This window comes from Anomaloglossus baeobatrachus, chromosome 4, assembly GCF_048569485.1.
Source record: "Anomaloglossus baeobatrachus isolate aAnoBae1 chromosome 4, aAnoBae1.hap1, whole genome shotgun sequence".
NCBI lineage: Eukaryota > Metazoa > Chordata > Amphibia > Anura > Aromobatidae > Anomaloglossus > Anomaloglossus baeobatrachus.
The window spans coordinates 655,405,999-655,426,947 of NC_134356.1; the positions used below are offsets into that span (position 1 = coordinate 655,405,999).

At 50.8% G+C, this 20,949-nt stretch overlaps 1 protein-coding gene across 1 annotated transcript; it reads right to left on the reverse strand.

Annotated features, from left to right (window-relative positions):
- Positions 1-1,683: 1,683 nt before the first annotated feature.
- RAVER1 (ribonucleoprotein, PTB binding 1) lies at positions 1,684-20,729 on the reverse strand. Its single transcript, XM_075343094.1, has 14 exons — positions 20,488-20,729; positions 18,519-18,585; positions 16,220-16,683; positions 13,084-13,275; positions 12,869-12,992; positions 7,211-7,308; positions 6,964-7,075; positions 6,646-6,800; positions 4,740-4,824; positions 4,539-4,654; positions 4,256-4,333; positions 3,783-3,917; positions 3,628-3,711; positions 1,684-3,428 (listed from the first exon to the last, which is right to left on the reverse strand). The coding sequence occupies exons 1-14, from the start codon at positions 20,686-20,688 to the stop codon at positions 3,282-3,284; spliced, it is 2,058 nt and encodes a 685-aa protein (XP_075199209.1). The 5' UTR covers positions 20,689-20,729; the 3' UTR covers positions 1,684-3,281.
- Positions 20,730-20,949: the final 220 nt, after the last annotated feature.

Here is a 20,949-nt window from a genome sequence, read left to right on the forward strand (position 1 = left end):
TCCACAGTGCCCATGGCTTGAGATGCTGGCCTGGACTGCAAGGCTTCTAATATCTTAGCCATAGTCTCAGAAAGTCTTTCAGTAAAAACTGCAAACTCCGTCCCTGTCACCTGGACAGTGTTAACAGGTGGTTCCTCCTGGGCCACCCTTAGCAGAGGCTCCGGCTGAGTAAGTGCCACAGGGGCCGAGCATTGCACACAATGAGGGTCAGTGGAACCTGCCGGCAGTATAGCCGTACATGCTGCACAGGCAGCATAGTAAGTCTGTGCTTTGGCACCCTTGCTATTTGTGGACGACATGCTGTTGTCTCCTCTGAGCAATACAGGAGGGTATATAGCCAAAAACAACCGTGCACCATACAGTGTAAAGTATAGCCTATAATCATATAATCTATAAGTACACTTCTGCACCAGTGGGGCCAGCACCTAGGTGCTGCTTACCGCCCGCGCAATGCGGTTGTGTGGTCACCAGAATTCCTGCCTGGGTCTCCCTGAGCTTGTCTCCCTTCTCCAGCGTTAGCAGAGCTGACAGGAATGGCTGCCGGCGTCCTGAGGAGAGGAGGGGGCCGTGGGCGTGCCCTAGAAAGTGCGGGAATCTGGTGCCCCACTGTGCACAGTGAGGGGGGTGGAGTATGCAAAGTATGCTCCAGCCTCAGTTGCTGACGTCCTTTACAGCGTCCCGCCCTTCCCCTGACTGGCAGGCCTGGGGGCGGGAAAAGAATGAGACTAGGCCGCAAAAGCCGGGGACTAAAGTTATAAGCGCGGCCGCCGTATAAGCGCGGTCGGCGCGGAAGTCCCCGGCGCACTAACAGTCCCAGCCGCGCCGCAGTGATAACAATGGCAGCGGCGGTCAGCGCGGCAGTCCCCATACACTAACACACTCAGCGACGCTGCAGTGTGTAAAGGCACAAACTCAGTCAGCGCCGCGGTCCCCGGTGCACTAGCACACCCAGCAATGCTGGAGTGTTGCTGTGCGCGGTCCCCACGGGGACACAGAGTACCTCAAAGTAGCAGGGCCATGTCCCTGAACGATACTCGGCTCCTATCCAGCAGAGTCCTCAGGAGCTGTGGATGGAGCACGGTCTCATGTGCCTGGAGACCGATAGGATCCCACTTCACCCAGAGCCCTAAGGGAGATGGGGAAGGAAAACAGCATGTGGGCTCCAGCCTCCGTACCCGCAATGGATACCTCAACAACACCGCCGACAAGAGTGGGGTGAGAAGGGAGCATGCTGGGGGCCCTGTTATGGGCCCTATTTTCTTCCATCCGACATAGTCAGCAGCTGCTGCTGACTAAGCTGTGGAGCTATGCGTGGATGTCTGCCTCCTTCGCACAAAGCATAAAAACTGAGGCGCCCGTGGCAGCACGGGGGGTGTATAGGCTGAAGGGGAGGGGCTTTACACTTTTAGTGTAATACTTTGTGTGGCCTCCGGAGGCATAGCTATACACCCCAATTGTCTGGGTCTCCCAATGGAGAGCCAAAGAAAGGATTTTTTTTTGTATTTTGACTGGACTATAGAGCTCAGAATTCTGAGCTCTGCTACATATAGAGAAGAGAAAAAACAGGGATTCTATCTAATCTACAGCTAGCATCCCAGCAAGTGACACATCACTGGAACAAGGCTCTCTGCTTCTACATCATGCTGCTGACAGATTTCTCATAGGAGGTAAGAGAAGGCAAACTTGCAATTGGGGGTTTTTATTAAAAAAGTTGCAAAGTGACTTTTTAGACAAAAATTCCTGCATTTAAGCTACATATTATACATTTTGTATATATACACACACCACCCAGAAAATTAAAGACAGAACATCTAAATAATTATATAGGATAGCTTTTTACCCATGTGGTGCACAAAAACCTCCTGTACATAAAGTGATAGTAAAGCCGTTCTGTACAGATCAGACAGCAGTGAAAGAGCAGAAAGACTACGCATTTGGTATAAATAGTTTTACTTGCAACAAAAGTCACTTCCAGCACGTGAGACAAAAGGTCAGGTCAGAAAACACAGAAATAGTCACATGTGGCCAAATCAATAAAATACAAAAAAAAAAAAAAAAAAAAATACCCCGCAAAAGATCCAAGTGAGGCAGATTTGAGGTGGATATCGCATAAATGATATGGATTAACGTCACCTACAGCTTCTGATTTTTGCTGAAAGCAATGAGAACTTTATATACATGGGATTAGTGCAGTCCAGAAGAGGATAACGGGGAGAACATTACACCAATCCCTGCTGGACATCCAGAAGGAGGAAAATCCTCAGATACAAGCAAAAAAAAAAAAAAAAAAAAACATTATATTCAAAGAAAGGGATAACTGACACCAGCATACTAAATTGAGGCGCCAAGACTTTGTGGGGGTTTGAGGCATAAATAGTGAAGATAATTTACAGAACTTCGCCACCATTTCAGGGGTAAGAAGGGAAAAAAAAAAAAAAAAGAAAGGGGGGGGGGGATGGGGGGACTGAACATGTCTAGTCCGCACGATCTCGCTACATTTCTGGCCGGGGGCACCAAAAGCCATCATTGAAATCTCATGGAGGAGCCATAAACTTTCTGCTCATCGGTAAGACCTTAATAGAGGATGCTTCTAGGACCATCCATTTACTTGTGATTTTTGTAGAAAACAATATGACTTGTTACAACCATGCCACCCAGTCAGATGGCAGTGCTCCACTATTTTATGGAGATTCCATGGTTGGCCAATCTTAGTCGATGGCCACCAGGAAAGGAAGAAGTGGCAAGGCCAAGAAGTTAAACCACAGAAAATCAGACTTGAAAATATCCTTCCATGATGGATGCTGAAAACTAGTTTAAAGTATAAAGGCCATAATTAAAAAATTAGTGTGCCGGGCGGGCTGTGCACATCTTTGGCTGGCCCACTTGTTTGGCTCAGAGAAGCAACGTTTACAAAAAGACAAAAAAACTGAACAGAAAGTTGAGCAAAAAAAAAAAAAAAAAAAAAAGTTATATACAATTAAAAACATACAAATTAAATAACCCTGATAGTAAAATGGAGCCCAGAGCCACACACTACATGTAAAAACCTTAAATAAAAACAAAAGGCAAACTTAAAAAGAAAAAAATTAGAGACCTGGCAAAGGGAGCGACCAACCAACCCAGCACGCAGGATACACATTTTAGGAGACTCAACTCCCAAGTGCCATAGGTGTTGGCAGCAGAGAGGTTAATCCTTGCCGTATATAAGAGCCATACTATATAAATGTAACTGACAGAGCAGCAGGCACTTCGGTGCTGTCAGTGACAGGCGGGTGAGCAGCTTAGAATATCCTCTTGCGCTTCATGTAAGAGTCCGCATAGTGCCCGCCCAGGCCTTGCGAGTGTTGTCCGACGTAGCCCCCCTCAGGGCTAGGCTCAGGAGATGGGATTAAGTGCGAAAAACCACGCTTCTGTGCTCCGATGGGCGTCTAAGAATGGAAACAAAGATTAGTAGAAGAAGACATTTGACGTGGGTGAACTCCGTGTGCACTTACCCTTTAGAGAAAGCAGGAGAAGTCTGCCCTCCCTGAAGGCTTAGATGCTCCCCACACCACCACCCTCTGATATGTCATGTACAACGAACTATTGTGCCATGATGGCGCCTCCTGGTGGACAGATCGTACTTACTTTACAAGAGTTTCCAGATGGTACACTCTGATCCTCATAATCTAACGGGACGCCCCCCGGGCTGCTTGGACGCCTGCTCAGCGCCTGTAACAAAAGCTTGTTAGTTATGGGACATCCAACAGCATAAAAACCCGTGAAGAGGGGGGAGCACTTACTTTATTTAGGTGTGTTTGCTGGAGTCCAGCCTGCAGACCACTGGTGAAGTAAGAAGTGGGTGATAAGGCAGTGAACGGAGGAAGAGGGGCCGGCGCGCTGCTGCTCCTGCCACGAAATCTGGAGGGTGGAGAGATCTGTGGAGCACAAGGTCAAGAACACAATCAATCGTCCATGTGGTGGCCATAAGGCCAGAATCACACTTGCTAGTGCCTCGTGTGTAACTCGCGCGAGTCTCTCATGGTAGAACCCGGCATGGCCGCACACTATGCATACAGCAGCGTCTGCGCTGCATAGAGATACATGCAACCGACCCGCTCCTGTCAGGGGAGTGTGCGGCTATGCCGGGTTCTACCATGAGAGACTCGTGCAAGTTACACGCGAGGCACTAGCAAGTGTGATTCTGGCCTAACTGGGAGAGCTGCAGTGGGTGGCACTATGCCAGATTCGTGCAGCATCGAGTCCAGACCCTCACCTTATTCCGGGGCTCGTAGGCACTCAGGCTTCTCACAATATGGTCTCCACTTTGCGAAAATGGACAAGGATGCAGCTCCTGAAAAGGCAGAAAGTTTGATTGAACCACCACAGCCTTAACATCAATTTGTTAAATCGGTGCTGGACGTTAACTGAGCATCCGATCCCACTTGTCATAACGCAGTGCCTCAACATCGGATGACAAAACGGGACAACTTTACAAAGTGGACATCTTGGCCGGAGCTGCCCTTCAACCCCGCCAGAAGAGTCTACAGTCCACTTACTGCCTGCATGTCAAAGGGGAAGCTTTCCATGGGCGTCAGCATGGACTCCTGCAGAGAGGCAAGAGGGACACGGTGGCCTGACGTCTTCTGCTTGTAAGGTGCCGGCTTGGTTGCACCTAAAGGACGTGAAGAGGGATGAGTCAGATGATAATGAGAACGCCACTATGCCCAAGTGTCCAGCCACCGATTTACACACCGCACCTGCGCTGGGGATCCGGCTGTGGAAGTTCATGTAAGGAGTGGAATGAATGCTGAGGTCCCTGGGGGGCTCTCCGAGGAGGGACAACTGTAAACAAGACCGGGGGTTAGTAATCTGGATGTGATGATTCTTCATAGACAGTCAGCTGTGGCTCCACCATCTGAAGAGTGCGTATGTGATGCCCCTGGACTATCAGGTCGTCACAGGGTACTGCACAAGCTGCCCTTCCGAGCAGTATTCCGAGTCCCTCATGGTTCTGGGTCCCTATCTTACGGTGTTGCCTCCAACAGCAAATCTAATCCTAGATACACACTGCACCACACCCACCAGTGGACGGCTTGAGTGGAATAGAGTCGCCCACCTGGGGGTGGGAGGGGAGGGTTTGGTCAGGGTGGGGAGGTGAGTAGTGTAGTGAGAGGAGTGAGTGAGGAGGCTGGGCGCGGTGGCTCGGAAGAGAAGCTGTCTAGGTTGCAGATGGTGGTCTGGACCTAGAGTCGGACCCCCCGGTCGCAGGGGATTGCGGCTAGGTGCCTCGACCTCTGAAGGAGGACGGTCAGCAGCCTGGCACTGTCACCGGTCCGGGACCGAAGGCACGACGGGGGAGAAGCTTTAGGCAACCCGGCAATTAACCTGAGGAGAACGGAGCCTTTATGATCTGTTCCCACCCGCTCCAGAATCAGGGCACTAGCGCAACGAGGGGGATAGGGCCTTCAAAACAAACGGTCCAGAAAATCCCAAGCGTTAGCCCTGAGAGCAAGCTCCCACACTTAACCACACAGGGGAGCGGGGCCCGGCAATTTTCAGACTACTGGGACACTATGTTGAAGTTAAACTTAGTGCGAGGAGGCAGGTCACGGATCACCAGGCAACACTATAGGGGACGGGACCCCCCAGCGGCAGCGATACCCCGAGATTTGGTTTACCTGGTTGTCAGCATCTGCTTTATTGACTGAGTGAGTACATGAGTAATCCCTGCACCCTACAGCATCCCACACCGAGTCCCGGGGCATTCTCCCTACCCATGGAGGGCAACGACACCTTGCTGCTCCACTCCATCACCCCGGGTACTCCCATCAGCAGCGGCGGTATCCCTTCATTACCGTACACCACGGGTGGTGTCATGAACTATACCTCCCCTGTAAATAACTTCCTCAAGTGGCCCCAAGCCCCCGGAGACACTCGATCCACAAGTCGTCACACAGATCCGAGCGGTTCGATCCGCTGCAGGGGTGGCACACATACACATGGTGGAAACAACCAAAGTGCAGAACAACCTGACCCAGAAATACAGCAGATCTATGTACACTTCTGTCCTGACTAGTCTGAACACGTGGCACACTGGGTGGTGCGATTCTTGTGGCTCCCGCACCACATCAGGAGATATTGTGCATACATGGGTACAAATAAGAGGCTGACCCGTGCACTGTGCCCTCCTGACATGGACCTGTACTGCCCAACGTGCCGGAGCAACATGTGAACAGGCCCTAGAATGTATAAATGAAAGCTATACGATCCAAGCAAGCATTTTTTTTTTTTTTACATCAATTTTCAATTTTTTTGCTTTCTGATAGGTGTCAGCGGTGAAGATTTCAGAATCCATCCTTATCAGCCAATTAATTTGCAGTTTGTGTGTAAAGTGATGCAGAAACGGTTTAAGAAAACAAAGCATCGTGCAACATTTTACTGTCATCATTACATTGCCACCAAACATGGAGCGCGATTGTGATGACTTTGCCTCAACGTTCACCAGAAAGGAAAGAGGACAATTTGACAACTTGTGGCCTTCGGACATCAGATACTAAAAGGAAAGGGCTATTTTCGGTACGAGCACCAGGATTCCCCCTCCCGTCCACTCTTCCCATAGGCAAAATGTTCACACAGTAATGACCCGGCACTTGTTCTACTTACCCCGGAGTCTGAAGTCTTTGGCAGCCCACCAAGCATGGATCCCAAAACCGGAGTAAGAGGGGGGCTGTCCCAATCAGAAAGCTGTGGTCCGGGAAATGGCTGCAGGGGAGTACCACCCAGGTCAGAAGAAATTCCAAGTGATGGAAGAGCGCCCCCTAGGTGTATAAAAAAAAAAAAAAAAAAAAAAAAAAAAGTTACAGTTCAAATCCAGACTCCAGTGCGGCTCACAACGACCGCAAACTATTTGCATTCAGGTGGTGCAGTAAAGACTGACAGTCACCTTTATGCCCAGTATCTGAGATCAGATGGAGACGTTACCTAAAGTTAGGTCTGGAAGTAGCGATTTCCCTGGTGCGGGTGTGAGCTGAGAAGACAGACCCAAAGCTCCGTACAAGGCGGCCAGCGGGGAGTCTCCTAAGATTCCTGGTTTCTATAAGACAAGAAAAAGATATTGAAGAGAGAACAGGTGATGGGACGTGGCACAGGACGAAGACGACGACGCGGCAGGTCCAAATATATCGAAAAGGGGTTTTGTAAGTTCCAACCCTATGGAGCGAGCACCTACCTGTGTGGCAGTCTGTGCCTGCAGTGCCAGCTGCAGGAGGGTGGTGGATAGGGCAGGGTTAGTGAGGAGGGACACAGCAGGGGCCGCACCAAGGAGCCCTGCAATAATAAACACATGAAAGGACTTCATCACAGCCGTTATACAAGTGCTGTGCCCAGGGCCGGCTCCAGGTTTTTGTGGGCCCTGGGAGAAAGTCTCAGTGGGCCCCATCCACACATAGACATGCACAGATACATACACATACAGGCACACGTACACATACTTAAAGAGAAATTCACAAAAACACAGACATAAATCTAGACAGTCATATACACTGACATACATAGAGTCACATCACACACACACACACTTTTTATATATTTATCCTGTATATATATTTCTAATATTGGGAAGCCGGCAACAGCCTCACTCACCTCCCGGCTTGTCTAACAGACATGGCCGCACATAGAGCACACAAACACTGCTGTATATACATCACAAGAGAGGCTGGGGGCAAACACATTACTGGGGGAATATATATTACTGAGGAAAGGGGTATACAGCAATGGGGGGCATACAGCTCTAGGAGGGCAGTGACTGAGGTGGGGGGGGACAAACAGCTGTGAGATGGGGGGGGGGGGGTGACATGAAGCTCTGGGGGTATACAGCTCTGAGGGGGTATACAGCACCTGGGTGGGGGGGGGGGGGGGGGGGGGGAACATACAACTCTGAGGGGGTATACAGCACCTGGGTGGAGGGGACATACAACTCTGGGGGTATAGTAGTTTGCAGCCCCCATATTGTGTTATGAAGCCCCCATTGTCCTCCATATAGTATGATGTAGCCCCCATATAACATTAAGCAGCCCCCATATAGCACAATGCAGACCTAGATAGCATTAGGCACCTTCATGTAGTATACAGCCCACATATAGTACAATGCAGACACATATAGCATTAGGCACCTTCATGTAGTATATAGCCCCTATATACCACAGTGCAGAGCCAGATAGCATTAGGCACCCTCATGTAGTGCAGAGCCCCTATATAGTACATTGCAGAGTCAGATAGCATTAGGTATCCTCATGTAGTACACAGACCTATATAGTACAGTGCAGACCCAGACAGCACAGTGCAGAGCCAGATAGCATTAGGCACCCTCATGTAGCATACAGCTTGTATATAGCACAGCCTGTATATAGCACAGCCTGTATATAGCACAGCCTGTATATAGCACAGCCTGTATATAGCACAGCCTGTATATAGCACAGCCTGTATATAGCACAGCCTGTATATAGCACAGCCTGTATATAGCACAGCCTGTATATAGCACAGTGCAGAGCCAGATAGCAATAGACACCCTCATGTAGTATACAGCTTGTATATAGCACAGCCTGTATATAGCACAGCCTGTATATAGCACAGCCTGTATATAGCACAGCCTGTATATAGCACAGCCTGTATATAGCACAGCCTGTATATAGCACAGCCTGTATATAGCACAGCCTGTATATAGCACAGCCTGTATATAGCACAGCCTGTATATAGCACAGCCTGTATATAGCACAGCCTGTATATAGCACAGCCTGTATATAGCACAGCCTGTATATAGCACAGCCTGTATATAGCACAGCCTGTATATAGCACAGTGCAGAGCCAGATAGCAATAGACACCCTCATGTAGTATACAGCTTGTATATAGCACAGCCTGTATATAGCACAGCCTGTATATAGCACAGCCTGTATATAGCACAGCCTGTATATAGCACAGCCTGTATATAGCACAGCCTGTATATAGCACAGCCTGTATATAGCACAGTGCAGAGCCAGATAGCAATAGGCACCCTCATGTAGTATACAGCTTGTATATAGCACAGCCTGTATATAGCACAGCCTGTATATAGCACAGCCTGTATATAGCACAGCCTGTATATAGCACAGCCTGTATATAGCACAGCCTGTATATAGCACAGCCTGTATATAGCACAGCCTGTATATAGCACAGCCTGTATATAGCACAGTGCAGAGCCAGATAGCAATAGGCACCCTCATGTAGTATACAGCTTGTATATAGCACAGCCTGTATATAGCACAGTGCAGAGCCAGATAGCAATAGGCACCCTCATGTAGTATACAGCTTATATATAGCACAGCCTGTATATAGCACAGTGCAGAGCCAGATAGCAATAGGCACCCTCATGTAGTATACAGCTTGTATATAGCACAGCCTGTATATAGCACAGTGCAGAGCCAGATAGCAATAGGCACCCTCATGTAGCATACAGCTTGTATATAGGCTATATACAAGCTGTATGCTACATGAGGGTGCCTATTGCTATCTGGCTCTGCACTGTGCTATATACAGGCTGTGCTATATAACATAGCACAGCCTGTATACAGCACAGTGCAGAGCCAGATAGCAGTACGCACCCTCATGTAGAATACAGTGATTAATACTCAGTGGCGTAACTAGAGTTTGATGGGCCCTGGTGCAAAATTTGGACCGGGGCCCCCCTCCACGTACACCGAGACTTAGGGTACGGAATAATGACACTGACACTTGGGGTACAGGATAATGACGCTGGCACTTGGCTCTTACCCTCAGCACCCAGGTTTCCCATGATCTGAAATCCCTCTATCAGTACCCTGCTTCCCCATGCTCTGCTATACATCTTTCCCTCAGCACCCAGCTTTCCCATATCAGAGCATGGGAAAGCTGGGTGCTGAGAGATGTACAGCAGAGCATGGGAAAGCTGGGTGCTGAGGGAAAGAGCCTTTTTCCCTCAGGACAAAACATTTCCATCCCATACTTGTATCTTTGTCCCCCCCTTGTATATAGATCTCCAAATACTATAAAGGCCCCCACATAGCCTTCCATATAATATAAAGGGTCCCACATAAGCCTTGATATATTAGAATGCACCCCCATAGTTCTCCATGTATTACAATGCATTTCCCCAAAGTTCTCCATGTATTATAATTCACCCCATAGTTCTCCATATATTATATTGCACCACATAGGCCTCCAGTTTTATAACGCACACCCATAGTCCATGTATAAGGTAGCCTCCATATATTATAATGTAGCCCCCATAGTCCTATATGTATTATAATGTAGCGCCATAAATCATATTGTATTATGCAGCCCCATACTCCTCCATGTATAATGCACCCCTATATTCCATGTGTAAGGTGTCCTTCATTTTGTATTATGCAGCCCCATACTCCTCCATGTCTAATGCACCCCTAGTCCATGTATAAGGTGTGCTTCATGTTTATTATGTAGTCCCATAGACCTCCATGTGTCATGCAGCCAGCAAAATAAAACAAACAAGTACCTCTCTTCTCCTTCCGACCGCGGTAGTTACTCCCCTGCCCCCATACCTCACACACCCTGCTCCCCATACAGCCTGCACCCCCATCTCACACACCCTGCTCCCCATACAGCCTGCACCCCCATATCTCACACCCTGCCTGTACCCCAACTTACCCCTCTCAAACACTCTGCACCCCTTTACATCCTTCTGTCACAGTCTGCACCCCTCACATGCCACTCACCCTGCAGCTGCCCCCTTTCCCCTCATGTCCCCTCTTTTCTTATTACCAGTCATGTGTCCAAATCTCCTTCAAATCTCCTGCAAATCTCCTCTTGCTTTCTGCCCGGCATCCTGTGTCTCCTCCCACACAGTCACATGGGCGTGACATCATCGCAGGTCCTGAAGGATGGCTTATTCCGTCTTCTGTGCAGGTCAGGAGCGCTCCTGCAGCTCAGAAACGGCTGGTGGCCTCTCCAGGTCAGGGGCCCCTCTGACTCACAGGCCGGCCCCCTGACGGTCGCATTGTCGGCCACTACACAGCGGCACTACACATAGGGGCCCGGCAGCCGGGTCTGCAGAGCGGCTGCCGGGCCCCTATGTGTACTAGTGCCGCTGTGTAGTGGCCGGCCTGTGAGTCAGGGGAGCCCAGTGTCAGTAGAGGGGCAGCTCACTTCTCCTCGTTCCCCCGCTGATCCGGTCTCCTCGGCGCATCGTCCATTGCTGTCGCTCGCTCTGACCTCTCAGCAGGCGCGCAGTGATGACGTCACCGCGGTCCTCTGCAGAGCTGTCAGAACGCCGACAGTCACAGCGGGGAGAATGATGAGAGAGAGCGCGCCGCTCACTCTCTCATCATTGGCCTCAATTGTATCGGCACCTGCGATGCCGAAGCAATTGAAAGCGCGATCCTCGGCGGGGGGGGGGGGGGGGGGGGGGGGGCGGTGACAGCACGGCCACCGGGCCCCCCTGAGTAGCGGTGCGCCACTCCTGCCACCGCGAGTGGGCCCCCCCGGCAGCTCAGGGCCCCGGCATTTGACCGGGTTTGTCGGGTGCTGGCACCGGCCCTGGCTGTACCAGTTACCAAAGGCAAAATACCAACTAAACAGACACTGAACAGTGTGGGGGGTGGGGGGGGGGGGGTGCCAGGTGTCGGACCCCACTGATCTACACAGCCCCTTTCATCTTCAAAATGTGTTCTATTACTCTGCTGTCCAGGTCAGCTTTACCCAATGTTTAGAATATGGCAGCTCTACAGACGTGTGACTAACACCAACCAACAAAAATGCAATTAAAAAAAAAAAAAAAAAAAAAAAAAAAGGAACCAAATCAGCAGAATTTTTACACACACCGTGGCATAGGGGAGTTCAGATGCTGACTCCAGTCACATCTTAACAAGAAATTCACCAACACTTATGATTATTCCCAGTTGAACATAAGTGAATGTGTCAATAGAATTTATGCACATACTGCAGAATTATATAACAAAAAACAAAAACACAGTATGCCTAGAATAAATTAGTTGTGCCCAAGTGGCAAATACAAATATCACGAAATTCATATAAAAAAAACAAAAAAAAAAAACAAAAAATATCGCTCAAATATCTCAATACTAAGTGCAAGTGCTCACATTGCAGTTAAAAATGGACCACATCAGTGATTACAGCCCCACTACACACCTTTCCCAAGATGAGGACCCCAACGTAGGCGTCGCTTTTTTTGTTTATTGTATAACAAAAAACAAAGCAAAGCTTACGTTTGCGTTATCATCTTGGGAAAGGTTTGGTGGGGCTGTAATCACTGATGTGGTCCATTTAAAGACGCTGTCCCCAGCACAAGCATTGTACACATCTGAAGCAGGAGGACCGAGTCTTCAATAGATGGCGTCAGGAGACAGCACCTGCGCATTGTGCTATTTTATTAAAGAGACAGCCCTCATTCTGCGGATGTGTCAGATGCTCGTGCTGGGGACAGAGTCTTCAATAAAATTGCGCCAGAGATAGCAATATGCACATGTGCTGAGTCAGACGCCATCTTAGTGAAAAGTTCCTGAAATTCTTCTAGAGGCTACTGTGCGCGAGCCAGACACAAGATGACGGTGGGGAGAAGGGCCAGGCAAGCATACAAGGGCAGATTAACAAGGCCCGACCCACATGGTCCCATCCCAATGTACACACCAAACAATCAGTGCATTTCTGGAACTTTGATTGCTGACTGGAGTCAGCCTCCGAGCTCCCCTATGGCACTGGCTTTACTTTCTATATGAGAATTCTGCTGGTTGGTTGCCTTGAACACCTTCTGTAAATGGAAATCGTGCGTCCTTCAGTACTCCATTGATGTTCCCCACATGGATATAAGAGGATGCAGACCTTGCTTGTTTCCTCCATTCAGCAGAGGACCGAGCAGAAGCTGCAGCGCGGCCGGAGAGCCCAGGGTGTTCAGGAGCTGCAGGATGTTCGGTTCGGGTAGAAGGCCGTTCCCACGATTTAATGCCTTTTTTTTTTAAAAAGAAAAAGAAGATGAGTCCTCGTACCCCCCCACCTTGGTCGGAGCCTCGTCATGTGCCCGGCTCTGCAACACTCACCGTTGCTTGTGCCGCAATCAATGCTGCCAGCGTACTCCTTCCTGGGGGACCCGGAGCACAGAAGGAGACGCGGACGCGGCTCCCAGCCACCGTCTCGTTATCCATCTGCTGCTGGACCACTTCTGCCACCATGTCAGAGGCGTATTCAACAACTGCAAAGCCCTTATACTGACCGTCCTGTCCATAGGCCAACTGGAAAGAGCAGAGGAAAAATAAACCTTCAACCCACTCCGAGCTGGTGGGTGGAGACCGGTTGCTGCACCACACGACAAACAGGGACACTGACTCTTCAATCAATTTTTAGCATCCAGACAGAAGCAATAAGGAAATTATCCAGCAGTAACGAGGATCCAGTACTGGGGTGAAGTAAAAGACTTAGCAGAAAGCTCAGCATGATCTCTCAATGTCTCTCTCTACCCGTTTCCTCACCCTGCTCCCCACTCCGGAGTTTGTAGGAACCCCCCATAGAAGTGGATTCCCCGCTGTTGGGGAGGGGAGGGGAGTGGATGGATCTAGCTTCAGTCATTGCAGTATAACACAGCCAGCACCTGCTCCATTTGTGGCACACTGATGACCCATCAATGTAAAAGTAGTGGACAACCTCTTTTAAAGCTCAATGTCTGATCTGCTGGGGTCCGACATACTGCACCCCCGCCGATCAGTTCTATGCCAGCAGCTGGAAGTGCCCCCATACTGCACATCCACCTCCTATTCAAATCAATAAGAGGCGGTTGTGCACTATCGGGCCGCTACAGAACTGAGCATTTCCAGCCAACTGCCGCCACCATCTGTATACGAGCTGATTGGCAGGGGTGCCGGACCCAAGCTGTTGACACATTGATGACCTATCCTAAGGATACCATCAGTGTTAAAAAGGAACCTGTCACCAGATTTGGGGCCTATAAGCTGCGGCCACCACCAGTGGGCTCTTATATACAGCATTCTAACATGCTGTATATAAGAGCCCAGGCCGCTGTGTAGAACATAATCACTTTATAATACTTACCTAAATAGTCACGGCAGTGGAGTTGGGTGTCTCCGTTGCCGGCGCCACCTCGTTCGGCCATCTTCTGAAGCAGGCGTGGATGACGTGTCCTATGTCATCCACACTTGCCGGCATTGAGGTCCTGCGCAAGCGCACTTTGATCTGCCCTGAGCAGGGCAGATCACAGTATTGTAGTGCGCCTGCGCAGGACCGGTCAGTGTATGACGTAGGACGCATCATGCACAAAGGCTTCAGAAGGACGAAGAAGATGGCCGAAAGAGAAGGCACCAGAGAACGGAGACGCCCATCTGACTGGAACCCACCGCAGCACGACTGTTTAGGTGAGTATTATAAAGTGATTTTTATGTTCTACACAGCGGCCTGGGCTCCTATATACAGCATGTTAGAATGAGGTATATAAGAGCTCACTGGTGGCCGCAGCTTGTAGGCCCCAAATCTGGTGACAGGTTCCCTCTAAAGTAAAGTAGTAGCCAATCTCTTTAGTATCTGGCTCTACACACCCTCGGCCCGTTCCTTCAGTTCTTGCCTCACGTCATTTCAGAGGCCATATGATAAGTGTATATAAATTGGAAACATCACACGAGATATAACCGGGCACTTTACTTTGAGGCAACCATTGCTGGAGGTGGATGGCATTACTCAGGCTCACACCCGATGGGCACTGTCTGTACAATTTACATCCTTTTAAAGATTTTTAACAATATTGGAAGATTTTATGGGATAGGGAATAACGTCATGATCGCTCGGGGCCTAACAGATCCTGAGACCCTTTGTGAATAGAGCAAAAAGGTCAATAATACGCAACGCAGCCCCATTCTTAATTGCAGGGCAGAAATATGCTGTATACAAGAGCCCAGGCCGCTGTGTAGAATATAAAAATCACTTTATAATACCTAAATGATCGCTGCAGTGGAGTTGGGTCAGATGGGAGTCTCCGTTACCGGCGCCTTCTCTTTCGGCCATCTTTGTCCTCCTTCTGAAGCTTAGGTGTATTACGCGTCCTACATCATGCACACTCGCCGGCATTGAAGTCCTGCGCAGGCGCACTTTGATCTGCCCTGAGCAGGGAGATCAAAGTATTGTAGTGCGCCTGCGCGGGTCCGGCGAGTGTGTATGACGTAGAATGTGTCATGCACACAGGAGTCAGAAGGAGGACGAAGATGGCCGAAAGAGGAGGCGCCGACACTGGAGATGCCATATGACCCAACTCCACCGCAGCGACCGTTTAGGTATTATAAAGTGACTAGCTGTAGTACCCGGCGTTGCCCGGGATAGTAACTGTTTCTCTGTCTCTCCCAGTCTCAGTCTGTGTGTCGCTGTCTGTCTGTTTCTATGTCTCTGTCTGTATTTGCATTAGTCTGTCTCAATCTCTGTATCTGTCTGTCTCTCTCTCTTTGCCCGGCTGTCTCTATCTGTCTCACCACCGACATCTTATTACCTCACACATAAGCTTCTTATACTACCAGTTTATTTTGTTCCTATAGCAACCACTGACAGTTGCTATTTATAGCTCCCAGCTCCATTCAGTTTAATGGCTGCAGGATTTTTGTAGAGTAACTGGAAAGCACGAGGTTAAATTTTCCCGGCCAAACATAGTCTGACGTTTCCTGAGTCACATGGGGCGTCTGTGCAAAATTTCATGATTGTAAATGTGACGGTGCGAACACACACACACACACACACACACCTAACATGCTGTATATAAGAGCCCAGCGGTGATGGCCGCAGCTTATACGCCAAAACTGGTGACAGGTTCCCTTTATATAGCAAAACCCTGCTGACACCCTTTACAGAGCCATGCAGATCTTTAGCCTTAGACAGTATCACATGGTTGGGACCATGGGCGCCCCACTTGGGACCAAATTTCTTTTGCTGCACCTACATGGCACATTTATGGTTTCCCGACATTTGCCTTCTGATAGGCACCATGAATGTCACGTTTCGGACACACGGCTAATCCTGGTCTTTCCTTGTGTAAGGCAGGAAGGAACTAGAAATAATGAAAATGTTAAAGAATCTAGGACCTACTTAAATAATCAACCAATACAGATGGATCACAGGCCTTACTCCTACAAAATATAATCTTCTGCTGGCGATAGCCGCCTTGATCCAGCAATGTGCGCTACTCACCTGACAGAAGGAAGGAGCGCAGACTCTGGAGAAGGCCTCCTTCAGCTCCGGCGGGTCGCACTCGGGCAGGCGTTCCACGCAAAGGCAGCGGGAGTGGAGCAGCTCGTAGGTGAGCTGGCTGACGTCCGACCAGTGGACGTACAGCGTGCGGCTCCCCAGCTGTCGGCCCAGCAGGTCAGATTTGGCGCGAGAGGCAGAGTCCTTCTTCATGTACTCCACAAATCCGTAGCCCTTGGGTTGCCCACTCACCCCGCTGTACACCAGGAAGCAGCGCTCCACATTACCAAAGGGGCGCACAAGGTCCTCAAACTGCTGCTGGGTGTAGCCGGAGGGCAGGTTGGCGATGCAGAGCAGGGCGTCCGTGGGCTGCAGCTGTACGGAGATCTCGCGTTCTCGGAGGCGCGTGTGGTGGAAGCGGCGGATGGCGGACTCTGCCTGCTCTCCGTTCAGTAACGTTACAAAAGCTGCAAGAAAACGCATCAGTAAGCAGATCCCCGACACATACACAGCCATGACCCGCAGGTCACAGCATACAAAAGGGGCTTGTGCCCCATGTAATATGTAACAATACAGGTCACCCCTGCCCTGAACCCTCACATGATGAAAGCTGCAAAAACGAGGATCCGCACTTACCAGGGTCACGTCAGGTCACTGACAACAATCCCCGGAAAAAAGGGGGGAACCCTGTGTTAAGGGGGGGGGGTTGAGCTATTCAGACAACCTTCACCGCAGCTTGTGATACAGAAACAAGCTGAGCTTTAATCACCGGCCAAGTCCACGGCTGAGTCTGCACAACTGCTCCCGGTTGTGGCATTTATGTCATGTCACCAGCTAGTGACCTCAGTGGCCCCAAGAGGGACGTTCCACCAGGCACTGAGCTCAGTGATTGGCAGCATTACATCAGCGCTGCAGACAATACCATGCAATGGAAGGCGCAATAGACTCAGTGTGGGACAGCAAGTAAAATATATACCACATTTTTTGGATTATAAGGCTGTGCCCACGCTGCGGAAAATGCGCGGATTTTGCCGCGGATTTCTCGCGGAAAAGCCGCGGATTTTCCAGAAATCTGCAGCACAGCTACTCCCCAGCCATTTCTATGGCATTTGGGAAATGCTGTGCCCACGCTGTGGATTTTTCCGCAGCGGAAATAGTGCGGATTTTCGTGCGGAAAAATCTGCATCATGTCAATTATTGTTGCGGATTTCTCCGCAGGGTCCCATATACTTACCTGCCTTGATAGAGACCCGAGTCACTTTCTCCGTCCGGTATATCGGCAGCAGCGCGGTGGATCCAGCCATGTACAGGAAGGAAGATGTGGGCGGGGCCTGCACGAGCTCCGGTCATGTGACAGCCGGAGCTAGTTCAGGCCCGCCCACCTTCTCCAGCACAGAGAAACAGACGCTGCCTGACAGTGACCCAGCCGCCGGAAAGCGAGGTGCTGCATGATGGAGGCAAGTATGAGCACCCCGATCACTGCAGCACTTGTTCTGCATTGAGGATGCAGTGCCGAAGCCATGGTACTGTATCCTCAATGCAGAATGTCCGCACCATATCCGCACGACATTCCGCTGTATATCCGCAGCATTGAAACAGAGAAAGTTCTGTTGCGGATTTCTGGGAGCACTTGCGGAATGTCTTGCGGATATAACCGCAGGACACTGTCCCCGTGGACACAGACGCACTTTTCCTCCCAAAAATTTGGGAGGAAAATAAGAGATGCCTCTTATAATCCAAATGCACCTTACCAGGAGGTGGTGAGGATTGTTCACAGGAGGCGAGCGCCGTGCTGGGGCCAGTGAGAGCGCCGTGCTGGGGCCAGTGAGAGCGCCGTGCTGGGGCCAGTGAGAGCGCCGTGCTGGGGCCAGTGAGAGCGCCGTGCTGGGGCCAGTGAGAGCGCCGTGCTGGGGCCAGTGAGAGCGCCGTAAGCAAGGAGGCAGGGGCAACCTGAAAAAGGTCGGCGGTGTGGTCTTCCAAGGATGACGCCCGGAGTCAGTACATCTCACTACAGCCACACACACTGTGTGGGATGATCAATCATTACTAGTCTATCTTTCCGGACCCTCGTCTGGTTAACACCGGGGGATGGGCTGCTGACTTACTATTGATCTCAAAAAAGTGACAAATGGGTGTTTCTTCTCTTAAGACAGCTGCCAATATGACACAAGGAAATGATGCACGGGACATAATCGCTCGATCCCAGTCATTGCCCCTTTATCTGTAGGATCTGCACATTAAGACCCCAGGGTGGACCCCCAATATTCCTCCTACAGTGAGGGGAAACCAAGCCGATCCTTACCGGTTCCTTTGTATTTATCGACAAAACAGTATTTCAGCTCGTAGTCTCCCAGCAGATCGTGGACTTCCTGCAAGAAGAAGAAAAAGCCATCAATTCATTGTGGCCAGACTATTCAGCCATCCATAACCTATCTGATTCAGGGAAAGCTGGGTGATGAGCGATGTGACCGCCACCTCTGCTCCACCCTCATGATTCAAGGTACTGAACCAAGTCACCATAGGGATGTATAGAGCTCCATCCATCTGACTCGCAGGGGGGCGTCCAGGTCTGGTCACTCAGGAGTGCAGGAAAGCTGGGTGCTCTCCACAATGTGCAAGAACCATCATAGGGGGCGCCACTGAGCAATCCACAATGACAGAGCACTGATATTTATGTCATCAGGACCCTCGGGGCCTATTTTTACTGCACAGGATAGGAATAGAATAGCAGCTGTCAGTCACTGAGCTCATGTGCCCGACGCTTCCAGAAGAGCTGCGGACACTTCACCCAGACCGGGGGGCACCTAGAGAGGGCGGCTCCCTCCGCTGGCATGGAGCGCCGGTCTGGGGAGAGGAGCCTGGAATTCGCCCATTGTCAGGAGGCCGCAGAGAGGCACATGGAGATCACAGGACAGAGTGACACAGCAGAGGCCGGGGCAATGATGATGATCATGATGGGCGTTGGGGGGGGGGGGGGGGGGGGCACAGCAGGAACAACAGAGGACAACAAAAGCCGGAATATACATATGTGCACCCGTGTGTTATCACAGCCACCACCGAGCAATTACTGGAGATGGGCACAGCTGGTGACATCACTGGGGAAAACAATGTGAAGAGCAATGAGAACAGCCCAGATGGACGGCCCCTTTAAGGCCCAGAATAAAATATAATCTACATATCGCGTGTAATGAAGGAGGGGGGGACACGGGAGCCTTGTACTGAAATAAACAGACGGCCAGGATCAGAGAGCTCTGATACCAGCTACTAAAGCAGGGGGGGGGGGGGGTGAGACATTTCTGAGAGATCTTGTCCCTGTGCTGCAGTTATTTTATGCTCACGTGAAACTAATCTCCACATCCCCCCAGCACTGAGATCACTGGAGCCGGTCAGTGAGCTCATAGTCAAGGTCAGGCAGAGCCGCCAAGATCAGTGCTACAGACAGTAACAGACTCTGGAGAATCAGCATTGGACCTGGGGAGGGGGAAAAAGGGAAAATTTGATTTTCGTAACCCCTCCCCCCAGCTGCGGTTTGTTTACAACAATCAAATTCTCCCTTTCTCCCCCTCCCCAGGTCTAATGCTGATTCCCCAGTGTCTGTAGCGCTGAGCTCAGTGGCTCTGCCTGACCTTGACTACAAGCTCACTGACTAGATAGAGTGATCTCAGTGGTGGACCTGGGGAGGGGGTTTACAACGACCAGAGAGTCCGGACTCCCTGTCACATGACATTAGTTTGGGTCACAACTTCCATGTTCAGACCAGGAGCTAGAGCAGCGATACAGAAGAAGGGCCCTAAAATGGACTGAGGAGGGGGTGAGGGAAAGGGGGAGGCAAGACCATCAGCAAAGCCCTTCAATCCGCAAGCACATATGCAGGGTGGACTCAGGGGCTGGGACTGGTGCTGACAGCAGTGATCGGAGCAAGCTCTGATCCCTGCTGAACATCCATCTCAGAGCCAGGGGGAGTAATGCTTTGCCCACAACTGGGTACTATAGTGCCCCCCCTACACCCAACATTGTGGAGGGGGGGGGGGGGGGGTGAGTCTTTGTCAGTGTGGGAACAGGGCAGCTGGGAGCTACTGCCCCGAGGGAGGGGCTACGGAGACCTCCAGCCTCACTGCATGCTGCCAGCAGAAGAGAAGGAAAAACTGCCGGGCCAGGAAGGGGTTAAAGAGCGAGATACAAAAGTATCAGCAGCAGAGAAGCTGAGAGGTCACGTGAGTGGTGGGGCCGCGCGCCCCCGCTCCGCCCGCGCCCCCGCTCCGCCCGCTCACCTGGTTGCTGACGTCTCCCGGGAGGCCCTTGATGAGGATCTTCCTCCGGTTCTTCACCTCCCGCTTCATCCTCTGCACCCGGCTGCGGATCTCCTGCGGCTCCAGCCGCTCCTCCCGCTCGTCCTCCCTCACGAACACTTCTCCGTCATCGTCTTCTTTCCCCGTCCCGGCAGCTGCTCTAACGGACCCGGCGGCCGCCATCTTTGACAGCAGCCTCGCTCGCACTGCCTTTCGCCCCTCGTACGCCGCCGCCACCTGAGCGAGCACAACACTGAGGGAGAGCGCTCATTGGTCGAGTTTAAACCGGCCGACGAGCTGCGCTTTGATTGGTCGCTTCGGACGCTGCTACGCCCTTATCGCCGTTACCTTGGATACCGGGGCGGGGCGTTGTCGGTGACGTCACGATGCACATGCGAACCGGAGTAGTCTAGAAACCTGAGGCAGAGGCGCATGTCAGCGCGA